The sequence below is a fragment of the Andrena cerasifolii genome, chromosome 7 (assembly GCF_050908995.1).
Source record: "Andrena cerasifolii isolate SP2316 chromosome 7, iyAndCera1_principal, whole genome shotgun sequence".
Classification (NCBI taxonomy): Eukaryota; Metazoa; Arthropoda; class Insecta; order Hymenoptera; family Andrenidae; genus Andrena; species Andrena cerasifolii.
In genome coordinates, this window is record NC_135124.1 from 11,078,756 (window position 1) to 11,098,227 (window position 19,472).

Genomic DNA, 19,472 nt, shown 5'->3' on the forward strand with positions numbered 1-19,472 from the left:
GCGTCGTTAACTCGATCAGCAGAGAAATGGTTTGGCAAACGGAAGCGCAGCGTTCTCGAAGATAGCGGGAGGACGGAGGATCCGTCACGGTGCGCGCAATTCGTTATCCCAAGGAGCCTGGCCGCCGATGATCACTTGCCAGCCACCGCAAGCGCTCGCACACATGGGCGTCTTTAAATTGCGCGCAGATATCGGGAGGCACGCGTGTCCGGCGATAGAGGCGAGTCGAAGCGAGATGGCAAGAGGGTCGGACAACGGGCTCGTTTGAGCGTGCTAAACCGCCGAGGTTAAACCGCAGTCAGTCGTCACGGACGAGGCTCGAGCAGGACCGAGACAGGGGAGGATTCCGATAGACAATGGGGGTGGTATCGTGGAATCGCGTCCTGGCACGCATTGTGCGGACCCCCTAACGACGCCCGATTACTATCCCCGACGGTTCGTTTCGTGGGGTCGGGAGCGGCCCTGCGATCTCTCGAATTAAGCGGCGATCCTCGTCCCCCGTGTGTCGGGAATGGTACGAGCACGGGCGAGCGTTACAGCCCCGAGGAAATCGTTTCGAAAACGCGCCTGCCCCTCCGCCTCGAGGAGGAGGAAATTTATTCGAAAGCATCCACTGATAAAGCCTGTCTCTGAGGATTCTTCTCGCCTCCCGCCGTCGTCGAGGAGCGGTTCGATGCTTCTTACGGGCGCAGCAAGAGGATATCGAGATGGATGCGCCTCGTAAAGGGACTTAAAGGGATCGTCCGCGACTGGACTCAGTTGCACAGGATCCTGGAATACCCGCCCTGGCCACTGGACGTCACTCGAGGCTGGTCAAAAATCTTGATTCATAGCCCGCAGCCATCGATGCCGGGATTTATAGCCCTCTTCCCGGCGTAACTTATGCCCTCGTTCTTTCGAGCTGGAGATCGCGCGATCCTGTGTGCATGCGAATCCAGCGTGACCTACCAACGATGAATCTTTGGCACTGAGAGCCTTGGGGTGGGATGTATCCAGCGCCCTTAGGCTTCGCTTTTATCAGAGGAAAAGGTTAACGAAGGAGCGCTTCTATTCTGGTTCCAAGTGGTTCTAAGTGGTGGCTCTTTGAATCCGTATTAGCCATACTAGTTTAGCTTCGATTGTTCAATTAGAGCTCTGGGCTTGAAGCTAGCTCTACCAAATCCTGATATCGAGTCTGTTTATTCCAAAGGACGTATCTACGTCGGTCCATCGTTATTCCGATCGAGCCCCGCAATCACAGACCGATTTTTCTCCCGCGTCGTCGGACATAGGTTAGTTCGATCCGTCGTGGTCCTCGTACGTGAGTTATCTCGCGGTGAGCACGCGAGGAATTTCCCTCTGGCCCGCTGGTGTTTCGTACGTGCTCGATTTCAGGCGTCGTCGGTGTGGAAGACCGGAGAACGGGAGGGCGGGCAGAGAAGAGCGGAGATTTTTCCACGGTTCCATCGAGCCACGGTAAAATTCCAATTTAATACCGCGGCGCAAAAATTAGCACGGGAAAAAGGACAGTTTTTGCGGGGCCTTTATCGCGATCAAACGAATCGTCGGGTATAAAACGATCGTTATTGGCCGTTATTATCGCGACGCGTTTAATACAGACCAGCGAGCCCGAGGCTGACACCGCCGCTGGCCAGGATAAGCCAATATACGAGCAGGCTTACCGTTAATCCCGCGATTTTTAAATTATCCTCACGAAATTGCGTCCCCGTAGGATAGAAGGCTGGAAGTTCTGAAACTGGTAGATAGGAGGACCTGGCCGTGCCCGCTTAGACTTGCCAAGTCCAGCTCGGCTAGGATCACGTTTGATCCTTCTGGGTATACCCTGTCCCTCGAACACGCCGCTGTCGTTGTTGCACGGCACGCGTCCCACCGCGGGAACCAGCAAATTTCAAGGCACCTTTGAGACTCTGCGGGTTTTCGCGTTCTCCTTGCGAGCTACTGCCTCTCCGGGCTTCCCTTTTAAAACAGGCGAACCGTGCCGGACAAAATGTAAACCGCTCCTGGGCCAGCGTGACCCGACCATGCAGCTTTTTACATTTTCCTGCGGGACGCTCGCGGTACGAGGCTAAATATTAAAGTCTCCGTGCTCCCTCTGCGTTCCGACTAATTACGGGCCAACGAGACTCTAAGTTTCTGAACTCCTGAATCTGGAACGCTTCTGCTTGCCACCGAGAGTGGAAGAAACGAAGATTCTACGCTCCGAGTAATAAAACCTAGTGCCTCCCTCCAGGATGTCTTCTGGTCCTACCGAACACTTTCGTCGGCTGTAAATCTAACGACGCTCCGCGACAGAAATAGCGGACGTAGCGCGCACCCCGTCAGCGGCGGGTTCTAACACCAATTTTATTTCGCCCCCCGGGAAATTCCACTTTGTCAGCCTTCGGTGGATCGGGGAACTAAAGACTGGAGGTCTTTGACGAACCGAAGAGAGACGAAACTCGATACGATCGGTGCGCGCGAATGGGAGGAGGTAGAGAAGGAGGAGATAAAACTGGCGCAGACCGTCCACCGGGTTTCTAGGGGTAGCAGAGCTCGCAAAGACGTGGGAGATCGCGGAGGATCGGGGAAGGAACGAAGGAACGAAAGACGGGAGCAGAGAAAGTGATCGTAGGTGAAAGAGGGAGAAAACGGGGAGACGGCTGGCTCGACCGCAAACACCTCACGTAGCATCGCGTAGATTAAAGCCTGGCCCGGTGTGGCGTGCGTGTGGGAACGCATGTGGGAACACGCGTGGAAAGCACACGGGAAATCTTGCGAGTTCGCGGCCGGCTGGAGAGGATGCAGGAGAACGTACACGCGCGGAAACAGTGGCAGGGTGATAAGAAACGAGGGTAAGAAGGCTCGCGGCGGGGGCAGAGAAAAATCAACTCGAGAACTCGCCGGGATCAGACACGCATTCCAGGGAGGGGGGCTTAGTTTCGTAAGCTGCCGCTTTTTTATCGGGATCAACGCGTCACGGGACAGAAGGGTCGCCGACGAAACTTTTCCAATTATCTCGTATTAAAAGCCTGTCCGCGATATCGGGATTCAAGATGTCGGTGGCATCAATTTTTTCGCCCGATCCTCGAGGAATACCTCTGGATGCGTGAACAGCATGCTCGAGGGCGTCCTCGTCCTAGGGAGAGGAATATTGCGCGCTCGACCGCCTACATCTGCTTTCCCACAACGAGGGAGAAAGTTCAATTTTGTGGAGAGGAGGCTGACGAGCGCTGGGCGTAGTTTTAATCGGATGTCGTGAATCCCGTGTCTTTTACGATCGTGATTCATAGAAGGCGCCAGTCGTGTCCCTCGAAATTCGACGTTAAACCCGGCGTCGAGGCGTTGCGCTGCCCCCGAGGGTGTCTCCTTTCACGCCTGTCCACGCGGGTGTAGCGCGAAGGTGGGCGAACCTTGGTGACATCGCGTGGGGAACACGAAATTATACTTAGTAGAACATTTCCCGCTATAAAGAGGAAAGAAAGCGGCCCTGAAAAACGTCGCAGAACGATTTCAGGCTGACCGCGACGTGAACGCGGCGATGGCGCGACGTCGAGGGTCATAAACGCTCGAGGGTCGCGCAGCCGTAATTTTCAGCCGTAAAAGAGAGGTATAGGCCGAGGGTGACTTAGGCTCACGGTGCGTTACCCCAGCCGTTATTATTTTACTGGCTCTAAACGGCCGCCACAGGAATACGTTCCAGCGGCATAGCAATCGAGCCGGTCGGATCGCGCGATCGCGAGCCGATTTACTTTCTAGGAAACGAGTACCGACGTTAACGCGCGATAACGTCCCGATAACCCCGCCGGCTACGAAAACCTCGCCTCTAGCGGGGCTGCAATTTGAAAGACGCGTTTTCTCGGTACACGAGAACACGTGTACGCTCGTAATAAAAAGTCTAATGAATTTAATTGACCACCCACGCGATCTCGCAATCCTTACAATCTTACAGTCGTTACGATTGCACGTTTCCCTTAAATGCATTCCTCGCTACCCCGTTCTTTCTCGTTCCCTGTAGTAACGCGTTCCACGTAGCGTCAAGGGTCATTGTCTAGGCTTTTTTTCTCCCCGTGCCACAGTGTATCGAGTATATAAAAAAAATCAAAAATCAATTTTCCATTAAGATACAGTTGTTTACCTGTAATTGATATGTTAATCATATTTGTACACAACAAAATTAATTTTTAACATATAATAATTCATTAAAATATATTTTTGAACATAATTTTTATTAGTTAATTATATCGTGCATACTTTTATAAACAAATAAAACATATATTTTTTTTAATATATTTAAACACAAATTAATAACAAACATATGAGACAATTATAAAAATATAAAATTAATTTTTTAAATAATTTGAAATTGATAATCAATTTTAAATTATTCATTCTTATTATACGTATTCATCACTATCAGTTGAATCTGAAGGAATTCAAAGCTCAGTGTGTTTTAGAAATAAATATTCTAGCACAGGTTTGTCCAATTTTTCGTTTTATTAATGTATTTCCTCTTATGTGAGAGCACTCGGGAACAGATACAATTTACACCAAATTAAAGGGCCTAAAAAGAACTAATTGCAGTAAAAAAAAATGAAAGAACCGATATATTTCGTTTTTTTTTTTAATTCTCTCCAGAAGTTAGAAGATGCGACAAAAAAAAGTAATAATTTGAGGCACTATTACGTATCCATATCTTTAAATGCAAGAATTTTTAATTAATAAAACGAAAGAAGGATATATTTTGCTTATTTTCCAAAAAGAAGAAAGAAAAGAAATTACAAATACCTACAACAAAAATGCAGTGTTATGATGCAAGTTACGATGTTTTTATGTCGGAGGACTGCTTACTACCAATTCCATGAAATGAAATACAAAATTTAAAAACTCAAATTTTTGCTTTCTGAACACGTGCCGCGACACTGTCGTGCGAAGGAAAAATCAATTCACCGTGCTGGAGCTTTCTAGAACTTCAACAACCCCCATCATCGACGATAAACTTTCCACATGGACGCAATTATACGACGCCCACGCGTTCGGAAATCCACCGTTCATGTGACCGATCGGTCCACTCGGTCGTAAACAGAATTTCCTCCTCTGCAGAGACGTTGCAGGCGCCGGGAAGGAACGACGAGGTACCTAGCGATGCGATCGGGAGGAAAAGTGCGACTGTGCGCGTAGGCGAGGGAAAGAAACGACCGTAGCTTAATCCTCATACGCACTTACGCAAGAACGTGGCGTGAAAACCATCCAGGATGGCTCAGTGGAGCCAGGCTTGCTGGATCAGTCTCCTCTGGATATAATGCTCGCGAAATGGCCGCTTTAGTATGATATACGTATCACTTACACGGGGCGATAATGAAAAGATTTGCTGGCTCTTTATGACTTCCGTGGCTGCTAACGGGCCTCTCCCGCTTCTCTGCCCCTTTCCCTCTCTGTTCCAGGACTTTTCCTTCGCACACGAGCGCGAGCCATTAGACGCTACCGTTTTCCTCGTACTCGCGAGGTTTCACGGGGCTTTTATTAATTTTTCATTAGCCTTTCATACGACCAAATTAACCGGCACCCCTCTTTGACTGGCGGAAGGTAAGACTTCTGTCCGCTTCAAAAGACCATCCCCCGTTGTTGCTCGGCTGAAAGCAGATTGAGCTTTCTTTCAAAATGGTGCGCCAGTGTTGGAGGGTGTTCTCCATAGAATTTAAACGGATCCTTAATCGAGACAGTACCGTGACGTTGGAACACGGTATCTGTGGGTCGAGCCCAGAGGTGGTGAGCAGAGCAAACGCTGGAGAACGAGCTCGTAAAGTCGCCCAGGTGGTCCGCTATTTGCAGTGGCCGCTTACGTCGTCTAGTCTTACCTATCTGGCGTCGCGACGCGTAATTTCGCCGCGTGCGGAGGGACAAATCCTGGACGACAAATCTCGGGGTCCAAGACACTTTGGAAATCGCGCGGAGCTGGCTCGGTGTCGCCCATCAGCCGGCAGTTAGGCGGATGAACGATGCTGGGAAAACAGCGTGCGCCATTATTTCCGCGTGCACGCTAAATCATACTTAAAGCTCGGCGATACCGCGCCCTCGCCGACCTTCCACTCTATTTCCGCGGGCAGCTTTTACTCCGAGGACTGTGGCGCCCTGTAACGAGCCTCCGCTCCGAACCGACGAAAAAGTGGATTCCTGAAATTTCGAGGGTGGAATTTTTTAATACGCGCCTTTCGCGAACATTGCGCCGCTCTCTGTTCGAGACCTTCCTTCGACAGACTTCAAAGAGCCCGCTGCGCGCCAGGGAATTTCTGGTAGACGAGGGGGTCGCGGGAGCTGGAGACGCGCATGGGTTCGACGCGGTTTAATTGAGGAACCGCGGGTAATCTGTGCAAGTTTCGTGCCAGCTCGCGATTACTTTCAAACACAGGGGGTGGTTGTTAATAATATTCCCGTCCCCGAAAGTGATCTTTCATTCTCCACTGGTTAAGTGGCGAACTTCCTCTCTTCGAGGGTCTAGCCGGGTAATCATAGGGAAAACCAGCACCAATTTTAGTATTTATGTGTTCCAAATAATGCTCCTTGCCTAAAGAAACACTGAGAGAAATTTCAGATCTCTACCCCCTTTCGTTACGGTGATATGGGGATAACAACCCTAAACTTTACCATTTTTTTTCTCAGCAACTACTTAAGATATTTTAATGTTCCAAAGTGCACGTAATAGGTAAATCGTAGCTCTATCACATATATTTTTTTCGAAATTGCAGATCTATTTTTAAGGGTGGAAATAAAGGAATTAATTTTTGGGAGGTTGTTTTTGCAATCAGGAGTAAAGCGTCACTACTTAGGTATTATCTGTATAAGGTGCAGAGGGGTCAGATTGGTGAAACATATTAAAAAAAAATAAAACGTATATAAAACCTGTTGGCAGATTGTACTAAATGGGCCGGCCGCATGATCAATAGGAAGGGCGAAAAATCGTGCATGTTTTGGATACTTTATAGGAAAGCTTAGGAAAATGTATATTCATAAATGTCATTACGTTGTAAAAATTACATATTTAACGAGTTTCGGCAATTATTATTCAAGCTTCATTCGCTTCTTCCGAGGTTAACTGTGCTCGTTTCCCTTTACATGCCGGCATTAAAACATTTATCCTTGATCCTGCATGTTCCGTACAGCATCACGGAAACCACGGTCGACAATACAAAAATCACCTGGCCGTAAAATTGATTTGGAACCCATAAACACTAAAATTGGTGCTGGGGCCGTTTTCCCTATGCTTACCCGGCTAGACCCTTTGCGCCAACAAATAAACGATCCGTCCTTTCGGAAGACTGTCCGCGTCCCGTCGCGAATTTATCAAGCGAGAGAGCCTCCCCCCGACGGTGGTACGCGCGTCGCGGCGATGTCCGCGGACATCATTTAGCACTCTCGCCCGCACGAATTTCCCCCGCGGTCGCGCGAGTATCGGCATTGAAAATTGTCGGCGCGCCTGGTTTTCTCCAAGGAGAGAAACGAGGAGCTTTTATTAATTCGCCGCGGGGAGCGTCGGGAAGCGTGCGAATGGGTGGTTTCGTTGGACGGTGGCCGCGCACGGAGGGTCGATAGCTGGTGCACGAGAATTCCGGCGTTAAAAGCTCGTCGCCCGGGCTAATATCTGTCTCGGCTGGCGGCTTAAACGCGAGCAGCCGACATTTTTCTCCGGTCAATTTAAACGCTCTCTGCGAGTGGGCCGTGAAAGGTTCGCGGCCGAGTGATGCGCGGATCGCGGCGGGACGCATCGTCGTGTCCTCTCCTCCTCTATTTTCCCTCCATTCCCACCGCGTGGATTTTATTTATCGCGCGACGGTCGAATAAATTCGCCATGCCTCGAAGCGGAGTCGCGGACGAAAATAAAGGTTCCCGCGAGCCGCACTTGCGCTTTTTGCTCTGGTAACGCTTCTCGCCAGCGGATTCTCAGGGTTAGAGGTCCAGCCTCCTCGCGGAGACTCGATTCCTCGTTGCTCTACTCATCGTTTGCTGAACAAGAGCTCGGTCGTTAATCATTTCCATTCTCTGCTCACCTCCGGGGTTGGAAAAACTGAGTGACGTTTTCACAGTCAAGACGGATACTGCGGCGATAATAATTCGCCGCGACTTGCGCATGGAAATGGAGGTTTGGTCGCAGATTGTCACCTGCACGCGGTCGGGGTCGGCCTCTCACGGTTCTTCGATGGGCCTCGAAACGATCGATCGGCTTCTCCTGAATCATGCGGGTGTCTGGTGCGAGCCACGCGAAATATTTCAACCGTGGTCGTTCGCCAGGACGAACGAAAGAGCGCCACTTAGGTGGGGGGTAATATACGTCGCCGAGGGCGGTAACTGTCCCCGTATATTATGTCCCGCGTGTCCACGGGGACGTACATTCCAGTCGGCTGTATCCACGGTAAACAATGTTCCGAGAGTCGTGCCTAAACGATTCCTCGTGTCTGCAGTTATTTTGGCAATTAATCGCCCGGCCTGGTGCGCACCCCCCGCGCGCTGAAATATCGTGTTTCTTGTCCGCGTGGGCGAGTTTTTCATTCCCTTTCGCCTGTACAGTTCGCTCTGCCTACCCCGGCCCTGCCTCGATTTCCCACCCTTCCCATCGCCATCCACTCGAACCTCCTTCGCGACCAAGACGACGAGGATGACGAAGGCTTTTAACGATCGCTCTCGTCCTCCGTCGGCACGTACCGCTAAACTTTTCCTCGTCGCGGGGCTTCTTCCCACGAAAGGGAAGGACTCGCCTTCCTTCCTCCTTCGATATTCCTCCGGCTGGATCACGATCTGACCCACTCCGATCCACGTCGCCGATTCTCTTCTCTTTTCTTCGCCTTCCGGTCTAACGGAATTCTTAAACTGGACCAGGGCTATGTGACGGGGACGCGACGAAGTTTATTACGGTCGGAGGATCGTACTGGAAGTTTCGTGGAAGTCTCGGAAAAATCGTGCGACTCGCGCGAGAAGAGGCGAGGATCAGAGTCGCTCGCGTATTTCCAGACCGTTCGCGAGGGTATCGTTTCCGCGAGACCGTCAGGTTTCCCGTGGACTCCGACGCTTCATTTCTCCTGCATTAAAAGGAGAATTAAACGGAGGCGGGTGACGACGGAGGAGCGTATGAAAAATCACCGTCTGACTTTTCACGGGGAAAGGATATTACGATTGTTACGTTTTTCCTGCTGGAATCGTAAATCTTACGGCCCTTCCACCAACTTCTCCGACGGGGGTTTACAAGTCTCGTTTACCGAGGGAATTCTCTTGAACCGATAAGGGCAGGATCTCTGGCAAGCACCTATATTCTACTAGTTTTATCGGTGAATTCGCTTATATTCCACCGTCGAGTCTTCGAAATTTCCTTGAACGATGCTGCTCGAAATATCCAAACGAAGCACCCTTTTGAGGAAATTACTTTCTTAAGCAATTTCTAGCACCGAGGCGCGATCAATCTTACTTGAGAGAGGTAGGGCTACTCCCCGACCAGCCGACGCCCAATAAAACGATACCCGCGATAAACCTTTCGAAGCCAATTAGGGGCTAATTGATTTTAACTGTAAATCTATGAGCGCGGTGGCTGGTCCTCGCCTCCGGTTCCACGGGATTGCGGTTAAGACGGAGCCGGGGACTCTGCCAAGCAGCCAGTTGTTCCCGATAAATTTACGATGACTAAACCCCCTGTTCCTTACGCTGCTCCCTCTCGTTTTCTTCTGTTTCTCGCGTTAACGAGTCCCGATCCGTCGCCATCCGTCTCACCGTCGAAGCCTTTTGTCTCTCGCGAGTCCTTCTCCCCCTTTCCTTCGCGACGTTTCCGTGTCCACGCCGCGAAAGAAGTTATTATCGAGCCCCGGCCCTCGGATACTCCCTTAATCTTATCACCAAACAGCGGTGCGAATCAAAATTGGAAATTAACTGAGATCAAAATTACTTAATAAACGGATCACATAAAAGTAACTTTAACTTTAGATTATTTGACGACCGAAGTTAATAAATTTTTTCAACATCCACTTTAACGAGTGTCAAAACGAATCGTAGAATCGTCCGGATACTAGTGAGTTTATTGTTGCGAGCAGTGCATACAGTGCAGGTTTTTACTAGCGAAGCCTCATAAAACAGTCATTGCTTCTTCGCCTAGTCGACTGGGGTGGCTAGTACGTGGCTTCGAGGAGTGACGACTTTTTTCGGGAGAGCATTCTTTAGGTGCCCTTTAACTGCAAACGAAAAAAAAACAGAGTTTGCACGGGGCGCACCGAGCGGTCGTTGGATGTCCGCAGGTTTTACGATACACTCACCGCATCCTAGGTACGGAATGCAGATGTGTCCCGCGGGGCATGGATTCTCGTTTTTGCACAGCCTATCCGCTTGTCGCTTGCGCCTTCTGTCTGGTAGGTCCAAGGTTACGACCTCGGATTGGTCCTGGTGTTTCGAGAGAAATTTAGCCGCCGGGAGACAATTTTACTTAGCACGTAGTTGCCCGACGCTGGCGCAGAGTGATTTACTAAGCAATGACTCGCGGTAGAAGATTATTTTACTCACTGACTCTCCACTGAGGCTTCCTAAGCGGATCACGTGCACCTCCGGCTCGTCCTGTAGGGCCCAGCACGATTAGAACATGATCGCGATTTACCAGTAACGAGTGAACAACTCGTTCGTTCGGTACGGCAAGCCCGTATCTTCGTACCTTGTCGTTGACGATGCACCTGGTGGCCGAAACGACGCACACGAACAGTAGGATCAGAAACAGACGACTCATCTTGCAAGCTCCTGTGGCGGACACTGACGATCCCGAGGAGACTCGCTCTTTATACACCGAGAGCTTGCGAGAACGTTGGGAAACTCCGCGTTATCTCTACAGTAAACCTACATGCATTTCAGCCGAGGAAAATGAAGTTTTCAATTGCACGGTGAATAAAATGCAGCTTGGCCTTCGAGTTGCACGGTAACTGCTCCCGTTAACCAGTGTTTCGCGGAATGTCGGGCCGAGGCCTCGCCGGCGGAAGGAAGACACTCGATATCGTAAAACGCTGGCAGGGTAGCCGGTCTCGGTCACTTCATTTTCGCGGGGCAGTCTTTATCTAAATTGGAAAAGCAGAATGGCCTGTAAAGCGTGCCGCGGCGATTGCGCTCCACGGTTTTACGAGCTGTTGTCAGAAACGCGTTGCGCGATTCGTGTAATCCTGCAACGGATACCGGGGATGTGTATCGTCCACGATATCGTTGCGCGTCCGACACTGTTGCAGAACGCACACGAACGCGTTCACCGACTTGCATTAGAAAATTGTCAAACGAGCCCTGCCACTTTACAAGTTCCGAAAACTCCTGCTCCCGCGGAGCCGCGCGGTGTTTCAGCGGTGGATAAAAATTGTCGGGTCGCGTTACGACCACCCGTTTCACGTCATACTTTACAGCCCCCATGGCGAAATTAATTATGTATTCGCGGCGGTTCTGCAGGGGACCCGATACGGCAGAGTTTCGCTTCGTTTTAGTGGCGCGTGATAGTTCTGCTATTGGAAATTCGCCGGTCCATTGGACGCAGCCATCCCCGTCCCGTGAATATGGCCTCGCGACCAGAGGGGTGGGACACAGAGGGTCGCGTTTGCATGGCCGCGACGGAGACGTCGAAGTTGCGGACGACTCGAAGCTGGCGGTCCTCCGACGGTCACTCGACGTGACCGTCGGGCCCTTTGTTCGCTTGATTACCGAACACCCTGGAAACTAGTCATTAGCTTGGCAAATAGAGAACTCTCGACCGTCCGTGGAGGCCGGCCCGCGAGCCGCCAGCGACGCGAATATCCGCGGACGCGCGTTGCCTCGTTAACTAATTGAACGGCGTTAATTTGCCCTCGGACATCCTTCGTTGTCGCGTTCCTCGGGCTCTCATCGCCGCGACTCCTTTGATTCCCCCCTGGGTGCGAGGGCGCCTGCACCTCGAGGAACGGTGGTTTTCGGAGCCGTTTCGCTGGATCATCCCTCTTTCCTGTCATCGAGGCCGTTGACGAGCGACGCTGCAACCGAACGGTCGCCCTTTGAAGCGGAACGCAGGCAGATGGTATTTAAAGTGACGAGGAGAAACGCGATTAGGTACAATTCCCCGCGGCGCGGATCTAAATCCGTCGCGGGGTCGACGAAAGACTTGGACAAACACGCGAGGAGCGCGCGGCGATCGTGCCGCGCTAATCCCGCGAAGAGAAAGAGCACGTCTCGAGGAAACGGTGCACGAAACGGGCGAACCGACGCTTAGCGATACACCTCGTAGTTTCCAGCGTTGAACGGCCGAGCCTTGGTCGGACAAGCGCGAAAATAAATGGAAGGAAAAGGCGTCGAATTCAGCGAGATCGTTCGTCAGTCGCGTATATTTAGACCGTGACTGTGTCCCTCGCTCCCTTTTTCCTATCTCATTTTCTGCGTCTCGCGATCCTCGAGCAGTTGTTGCTCGCTACTTCCGTCTGGCTATCCGTCTTCTCCCGATGTACCAAGTTTTTCTTCGGCAATATTAATATCCCCACGGATCGCGGAGGATCGAAGTCTAGGGAAACGTCTCCGAAGCTGCGTGTAGGGGAGACCGGGGCTAAAAGTTCCGGGGGTAAGTTGTTCCGACGGCTCTATCTTCAAAATAAAAAGAGCGTTGTACTTTAATTTTATTTAGAGGTATAGATATTATAAGAGATTATAAATAAATTACTTTCTATGAAAAACCTATTACAATATACTAAAAACAAGCTTAAAATCAGAAAATATAATAAATTTAACAAGAAATTAGTGAATAGTGAAGAGAATAACTACATTATTTTCCAGTCATTTTTTATGTTTTACCGAAATCGGAACTTTTAGCCCCGGTCTCCCCTACTTCCACGCAAGAAATGGACGAAGTTGTCAGCTTGTAATTGACTTTCCTGCTCCATTGGACGAGCTCCAGCAACCCCTGAACTCCGGTGCCCATAATTGATCAGAGTCACGTTGTCGCTGATGTCGCGAGAAATCGCGTGAGAAGTGACGGCCAGCGGGAAGCTCGTCGTCGACGGACCGTGCCCGTCGGGGAATTAATATTTCAAGCAGACTGGGCGAACTTCATTCGCGTCGGGGATGCCCTCTGTTCGTCGGCCGGCCGGCTGCGACGAATAACGGGTTACAGTTTCGATTGTCGGCGTAATCCCATCCATCAGGGATTATAAGTTAAAATTTTACAGGCTGATTACGAGCGAACGGGTGGCACGAAATTATTTAATATCGATACCGCCGCGGAGGGTGGCGGGCAGGGGCGGCGCAGGGACAGAGGCTATTATTGATATTGATTTCGTTGGGAGCGTGTACCGTGCCGGCACGATTCGAATCGTGGGAAAGCAGCTTAATTGGCACGATTATCTGCCCAGTCAAAGAGATAGCGACCAGCATTTCATGATGCACTTACGTAACGATTAAACCGCGCACATAGGCCACGAGAATACGTCGGAGGCACATCGTTAACGATGAAACTAATGCGGGACGGAGATTGGGGCGGTGCGCTCTGGTCGATAGGATTCCCTCATCACGTTCAGGCCTGACTCGCGTGCTCCTTCCATTTACGCGCGATATCTGGCCGCCCTAATAGGGAAGCCTGGTCTTGTCTTACGGTTCATCGATACACTGTACCGAAAGAGCGCGGTAATTGTCCTTAAATCGAAATTACGTTATTAAATCGATTAGCGGCGGCCGGCTCTTCCCTGATTCCATACGATCTACTAAGTAATCGATAGCATTAACGTTCCTTCGCTCGGAACCTGTACGATAAAGTCGTCCTTTTGGATAACCGACTCGGTCATCAAGCACCGTTACGCATTCATCGCCTTTTACGAGCAGCGGGGAAACCTGTTCCGCGGGCGAAACGGAGGCAAACGGTTGCCAGCGACGCTGCCACTCGCCTGTGTAAACGTCGGGGGAGTTTGTTTCCCGTTAGAGGTTCGCACGAGGTGCAATCGACAGGAAGAACTCCTCCTCTTCCTTTAGATGATACTAATCGAGGCACATGCGTCTTCATCCATCGACGGGAGGCCGTCACCTCTGGAAAACAAACTGGCTCCGTTTGGGAGCACGCTCGCCACCCTCGCGGTGCCCGCCTCGACCGCCAGATATAGACTAATTTCGACGAGCGTCCCTCGCGACGTCTCCCGGGAGCAATAAGGGGGGCTGGGAACCGTTCGCCGTCGCCATTCAATTCTATCCATTTATCCGACCAGCCCGCAGAGACGAGCCGCAAAACTCCTAATTTACCCATGTGTTTCCCTTCCAACCTTCTCTCTAGGCTTCTCCCTTAAACGGCGCCACGTTTAAACGGCCGTAAATCCTCGACGCCTCTCGAGCCGCGCGAAATTATCGGGCCGGCGAATCGCCGCGAGAATGGGTTGCGAATCTTGATAACCGCCAGTTTTTGCACGCCCCTCGATTGTTCAGGGGTTCGCGGGATTCCCGTGCCGGGATGCGAGGGACGAGGATTCGAGCCTTAATCGGTATCGCGCGAATCGCGATAACGCTGGCACGCTGGGAACAGCGGGAGCTGACGATCGGATGACGCGGGTGAATTACAAAAGAACGGGGAAGAAATTCGGTTTTTCTTCCCGGTGTGTAAGAAACTCTGACTAGACGGGGAAGGCTGAGTCGCATCGAACAAAGTGACCGTCGAAACATTCTGCTCGAGGCTTATGGCTCTGTCATCGTCGCGAATTCCCATTGATCACGCGTACGTACGTAGGTACCACGGACGGCACCGTGTGGAGTACTCGGAGGTGCCATAAATATACCGGGTGCACACCGTAGCTGTGTGCCGGAGAGCTCGTGACTTAATCTGCAAGGGTATCTAGGCCGTGTACGACCGCGTTACCGCTGTTCGTGGATTTATGGGCCGATTCGGGTCTCGTGCTTTTAGATCTTTATTCCCCGTCCCTCTCCATCTCCCTCTTCCTCCCTCTGTCCCTCTCCAACGATATCGCGTATCCGCGTGCCCTTGCGTAATATCCGCGATGCATCGACAGGGCGCATTTGCGTAATTGCGCGCCTGTTCCCATTTTACTCGTCGATTTTTCGTGACTCGCGCCGCCATCGGGGCAGCGTTTCGGGCTAATCATTCGAAATAAATAAACAAAATGGAGTGGCTGGAAGTAATCCCGAGAGTGGGCGTAATTTTGGTGATTCGACGGTGCATCGTTCGCGATGATTATCATGGACGCGTCCTTCTGAATCGAAGAATAACGAAGAGAGCCATGTGGAAGTCGGGGAGGTGCAGTTTCAGAGCGAGATCAATTCCCAACGTTTCACGCGTAACTATATACTGCCACGTTGCAGTGAACAGCGAAAAGAACTGTCAGGGAAGTTCCCTCGAAATCCAGGGGAGCAATGGCAAGTTTTGCTGGCGCCGCGGTAACTTGGGAAGCCGCGATGAACGCGCGAAAAGGTGCAAGAAGGGGCAAAAACAGGGGTTGGCGAGATAAAAGGTGGGTAACGGGCGCGGGCGCGCGGGTACGCGGTTGCTAGGCTAAACTCGCGATATTCGCGCGGTTCTTGGAAAGTTGGACGGGCGGGGAACGCCGCTGCCGTCCGCGCGGAATACGCTCGAACACGATACTCCACTCCGGGAGGCTCGCCGATGCACCGGTCGGGATTTCCACTTTAGACGACTGTGCGCGCGAGGGCTCGCAGGAAAGGTGAGGGTGCCTCTAAGCCCAGATAGCGAAATATATCCGCAGTCGTATAGCTTTCAGGCTTCTCCCGGCATCGAGTCGCGAAAATCCCCGTAAGGCTTCCGCCTTAAGAACACCGCTCTCGTCTTTCACCGGAGGAATTCTGCATTCAGACCGATATCCGAGGACTTGTCCGCCATTTGAATGGGAATCGGTGGTCAGTTTGTGTCCGAGTAATTGCTACCCTCGCCCGTGATCTTCGCGTACGCTGTAAGGAATCCCCCGTGAAGATGGGGTGGCTGTTTCGTGACGGAAAGAGTCCATAAACTGATACACCAGCATGTACGTGAAATTCAGCCGTGGTGGGTAAAGCTCGGTCAGTTTGACGGTTCGGGGTGCAGACCGTGGGCGCCAGCCCTCGTCATTTTTCCTTCGACCCTCGAGGGTGGTCCTGACCCACAAGCAGTAGCGACGTTTCGCGGTGCTTTCTTCCTTAATTGGGCCACGTATTAATCCGCTTCGGGCGTCTGACCGCGACGATTTATTCGAGGATCCCGAGGGGCGGAAAGACGAGAAAAGAGGGTGATAAGCGGGCCACGGAGGAAGCGCGGGAGGACGCGCAGGATTACGAGGACTTAGCTAAACGGACAGCGTCGGACGAGAGGATATCTCTTGACGTTTTATCGCGCCCAGCGCACTGACCTCCGCCTATTGGATTATGACTGTCCTCTAGGGTAGCTCTTACTTACTCTTGGTAAAATTTTTTTTCAAGATTTTCTTCGGAGCACCCTCCAGAATAGTTCAAAATAATTAAAAAAAATCCGTGTAAAATTTCAGCTCGATCGGATAACGGGAAAGGGTGTCCCTGGAACCTTAAACATTTCAATCAGAATTTAACAGCTCGCGAAGTCGATTTTATATAATATCCTCCAAGTTATTGATTAAATAAAAAAATATGTGAAACAAATTTGTAGATCCGGACAAGGAGCATCTTTTATGTTGTGTTAGTTGTTCTCGTGCGACAAACGGTTTTCGAAAAAAGTCGGAAAAAGTAAAAAAAAAAATTTTTCCCTCAAATTTTGAAAGTTTAAATGCTTCTAGAACACTGCTTATTTATGAAGACGGACGGAAAGTAATACAACATAAAAGATGCTTCTTGTCCGGATCTACAACTTTTGTTTGACATATTTTTTTATTTAATCAATAACTTGGAGGATATTATATAAAATCGACTTCGCCAGCTGTTAAATACTAATTTAAATGTTTAAGACTTTACACGGAATTTTTTTTAATTATTTGGAACGACTCTGGAGGGTGCCCCGAAGAAAATTCAAAAGTCGAAAATAAGAGCCACCCTACTGTCCCGTCCCCTGTCACAAAATTATTTGAAAAATCAAATATCATCGGGCACAAGCGGATGAACTGCGAGCTATCTGCCGATCGCTTTTGAAGTGTCGACAATGCCACGCGATTGGAGCAGTCGAGCCGCGCGGACAAGGCGTCTGTATAATAATTAGCAATTATTTAATAGAGAGCCGAAGAGGCGCCGAGCGCATTGTGAGCGATGTAAAATTGGCGCGGCCAGGCCGCGGGGGAATCCACGGAAAATATTCGAATATAATTAATGCCAGCGACACCTTGACGTTTTATCCGCTCTCGCGTGCTCACCGCGCCGGCCACGGTTAATTAATAATAAGCGCTTAATTAAGCGAATGGATGAGCGCTTTTGCTGATTGTGCTCGCGATACCGATGCGCGCGTGTGACCGCGTGCCACGCTTTCACATACAGGGTGGACCGCGTCGATATGCCTGTCGGAGTAACTGCACGTTTCGATCCAAATGCTCTTGTATTTTTTAAGGTCCCACAGACCACTTCAATTTCACGGCTGTCGTAATTCTTCCGTAGCAAAGTATATCTACCGTCGCCAATTGGTCCGTCTAGCTTGTTCACAGGTTTTCATCCCTTTAACGGAGTGGATTACATTGGAAACTTAAGAACTTTGCGGGAATCAATACCAGCCACTCGATACGGCCTGCCTCTCTTAAAACGCTTCGACGCGGCGCGGAGAAGTGAACAGGCCATTCAAATTAAAGCGATGCACCCAGTGTATTCGGGGGAACCGCGGCTGGGGTAGGGCACCCATTTTCGGCGCATTTCCATGCCGCCTCGCGTCCGCGCCTCCCTGCTCGATGGTTCGACCGGCCGTCCGTGTCACTGTCACAATGCAATCCACCCGTTGAAACATATCGTTCAATTATTCCTAAACTAATATTTATCACCGGCTGCCCGCCAGCCGCTCGTTTATTGCCGTCGCGCGCTTTTCCCTCCCTGAAATATGAGTGAGAAACGTTACGACTCCGCGGCGATTTTACGAGCACCCTGTAATTCCGCGGGGCGACGGATCGTAAGGGAATTATAAAACGCTTCCGCGTTCTTGTGCTCCTGGGATGGACGTAGAAAGACGACTGGATGAGGCAGTGCGGGACAGAGGGGTTGTTTCTCGGGGGGGAGGGGTTGTGCTTTGACGTTACGCGTGCCACTCGAGGGTAAACGTCCCGCGGGCTCGTATCAGGCTGCAGACACGCGGGGACAGGCTTCATCCGTCTTAATTTTCGAACGTTGTCCGTGAATACGTGCTCGTCGACTTTGGGGGTGGTTCGATCGCCACCCCTTGCGCGTCTAACTGTATTATGGGAATTAGCGTGTCAGTGATTTGGCAAGGGTGGCGAAGATTAATGAAAGGACACTGCGGACGATTGAGATCGTTCGGCTCTTGTCAACAAGTTGCTCTCCAGCGACCGATCCACCCCCGTTTCTTCCGTCGCTTCTGCCTTTTGTCCGCTCGCTGATTTCAGTTATCGATCAGCGATGGAGCTCTATATAGGACCGGCTTCACGCAACGGAATCGTGGTTGAAGATCGACGATTTTTCTTGTGTTCTTAAGGGGCTGGCGATAAAGGAGCACGACGGGGGTGGGTGGTTTATAAACGACGCTGTCGCGAGTATTGCGCGTTCGTGCATCGGCCGGGATTCCCCGATCTCGCGATCAAGATCGAATTTCAGTCTTCCTTCCTCGAGTCACGTGGCGCAGGGGCGCGATAATTAATAAACAAACTCATAGATATGCGATAGCGCAGGGCGAGCCGGTCGCGTGAGATTTACGAGGGGTCTCGCTCGCTTATCGGCGATTAGAAAGGCGAAAGCTCACCGGGTGCGGATGTTCTTCGATTCGCTGCCACCCACGCCCCGGCCGGAGCCCATTCGTTGTCTGTCCCTCGCTTTTTATTTCCGTTTCGATTCGATAGAACGACACCACTTAAGGGATGAAAAGGTTTTAACGGCGCAAAAGTAAGGAGAGAAGAGGGAAAGTGGTGCGTGGAATCGGCAGCCACTGCGGGACGAAATTCGCGGTAAAAATCTAGCTGTATCGGACAAAAACAAGGGTGAGTTACGAGCGGAGGGTACGTCCGCTCCTACTCTCGCTCTTCTCAACCTCCGTGCCCTCGCGAGAGCAGGATAATTCGAGCGATACATTTGAATTTTCCGCCATTACCCCTCCCTACGTCGCATCAGCCGTTGCCTCCTTTTATCCCCAGCCTCCGTCCCGCGACCCCCCTCCCCGTGGCCATCAGGAATTTCCATTAGCTAATTACCGACTCGACGGATAGGCCGCTCGACGTTTTTGCCTCCTTTAACCCTCTCGGTGGCTCTTGGGGATTAGATTCTTCCGTGTGGCCAATAAGAAACAGGATTCCAAGGTCGGGAGGGGGAGGGCAATTAAAACTCAATTAACACCGTTTGCCGGGCGAAATTCGCAAGACTTCAGACTATGGCTTCGATCCCTCGAC

General features: G+C 51.0%; 2 protein-coding genes across 4 annotated transcripts in view; one reads left to right on the forward strand and one right to left on the reverse strand.

The window, feature by feature from the left end:
• Positions 1-19,472, forward strand: part of LOC143371115 (uncharacterized) — a 297,394-nt gene that overhangs the window by 125,526 nt on the left and 152,396 nt on the right. The gene's annotated exons all lie outside the window — the stretch shown is intronic.
• Positions 10,026-10,866, reverse strand: LOC143371614 (uncharacterized). The gene is made up of 4 exons (XM_076816967.1): positions 10,655-10,866; positions 10,510-10,560; positions 10,266-10,389; positions 10,026-10,184 (listed from the first exon to the last, which is right to left on the reverse strand). The coding sequence occupies exons 1-4, from the start codon at positions 10,724-10,726 to the stop codon at positions 10,105-10,107; spliced, it is 327 nt and encodes a 108-aa protein (XP_076673082.1). The 5' UTR covers positions 10,727-10,866; the 3' UTR covers positions 10,026-10,104.

Coding starts and splice junctions, on each gene's coding strand:
- LOC143371614 (XM_076816967.1), bottom strand. CDS start 10,726: ATGAGTCGTCTGTTTCTGATCCTACTGTTCGTGTGCGTCGTTTCGGCC. Junction 10,390..10,509: donor GAAGCCTCAGTGGAGAGTCA/GTGAGTAAAATA, acceptor TCGAAACACCAG/GACCAATCCGAGGTCGTAAC. Junction 10,185..10,265: donor CATTCCGTACCTAGGATGCG/GTGAGTGTATCG, acceptor TTTCGTTTGCAG/TTAAAGGGCACCTAAAGAAT.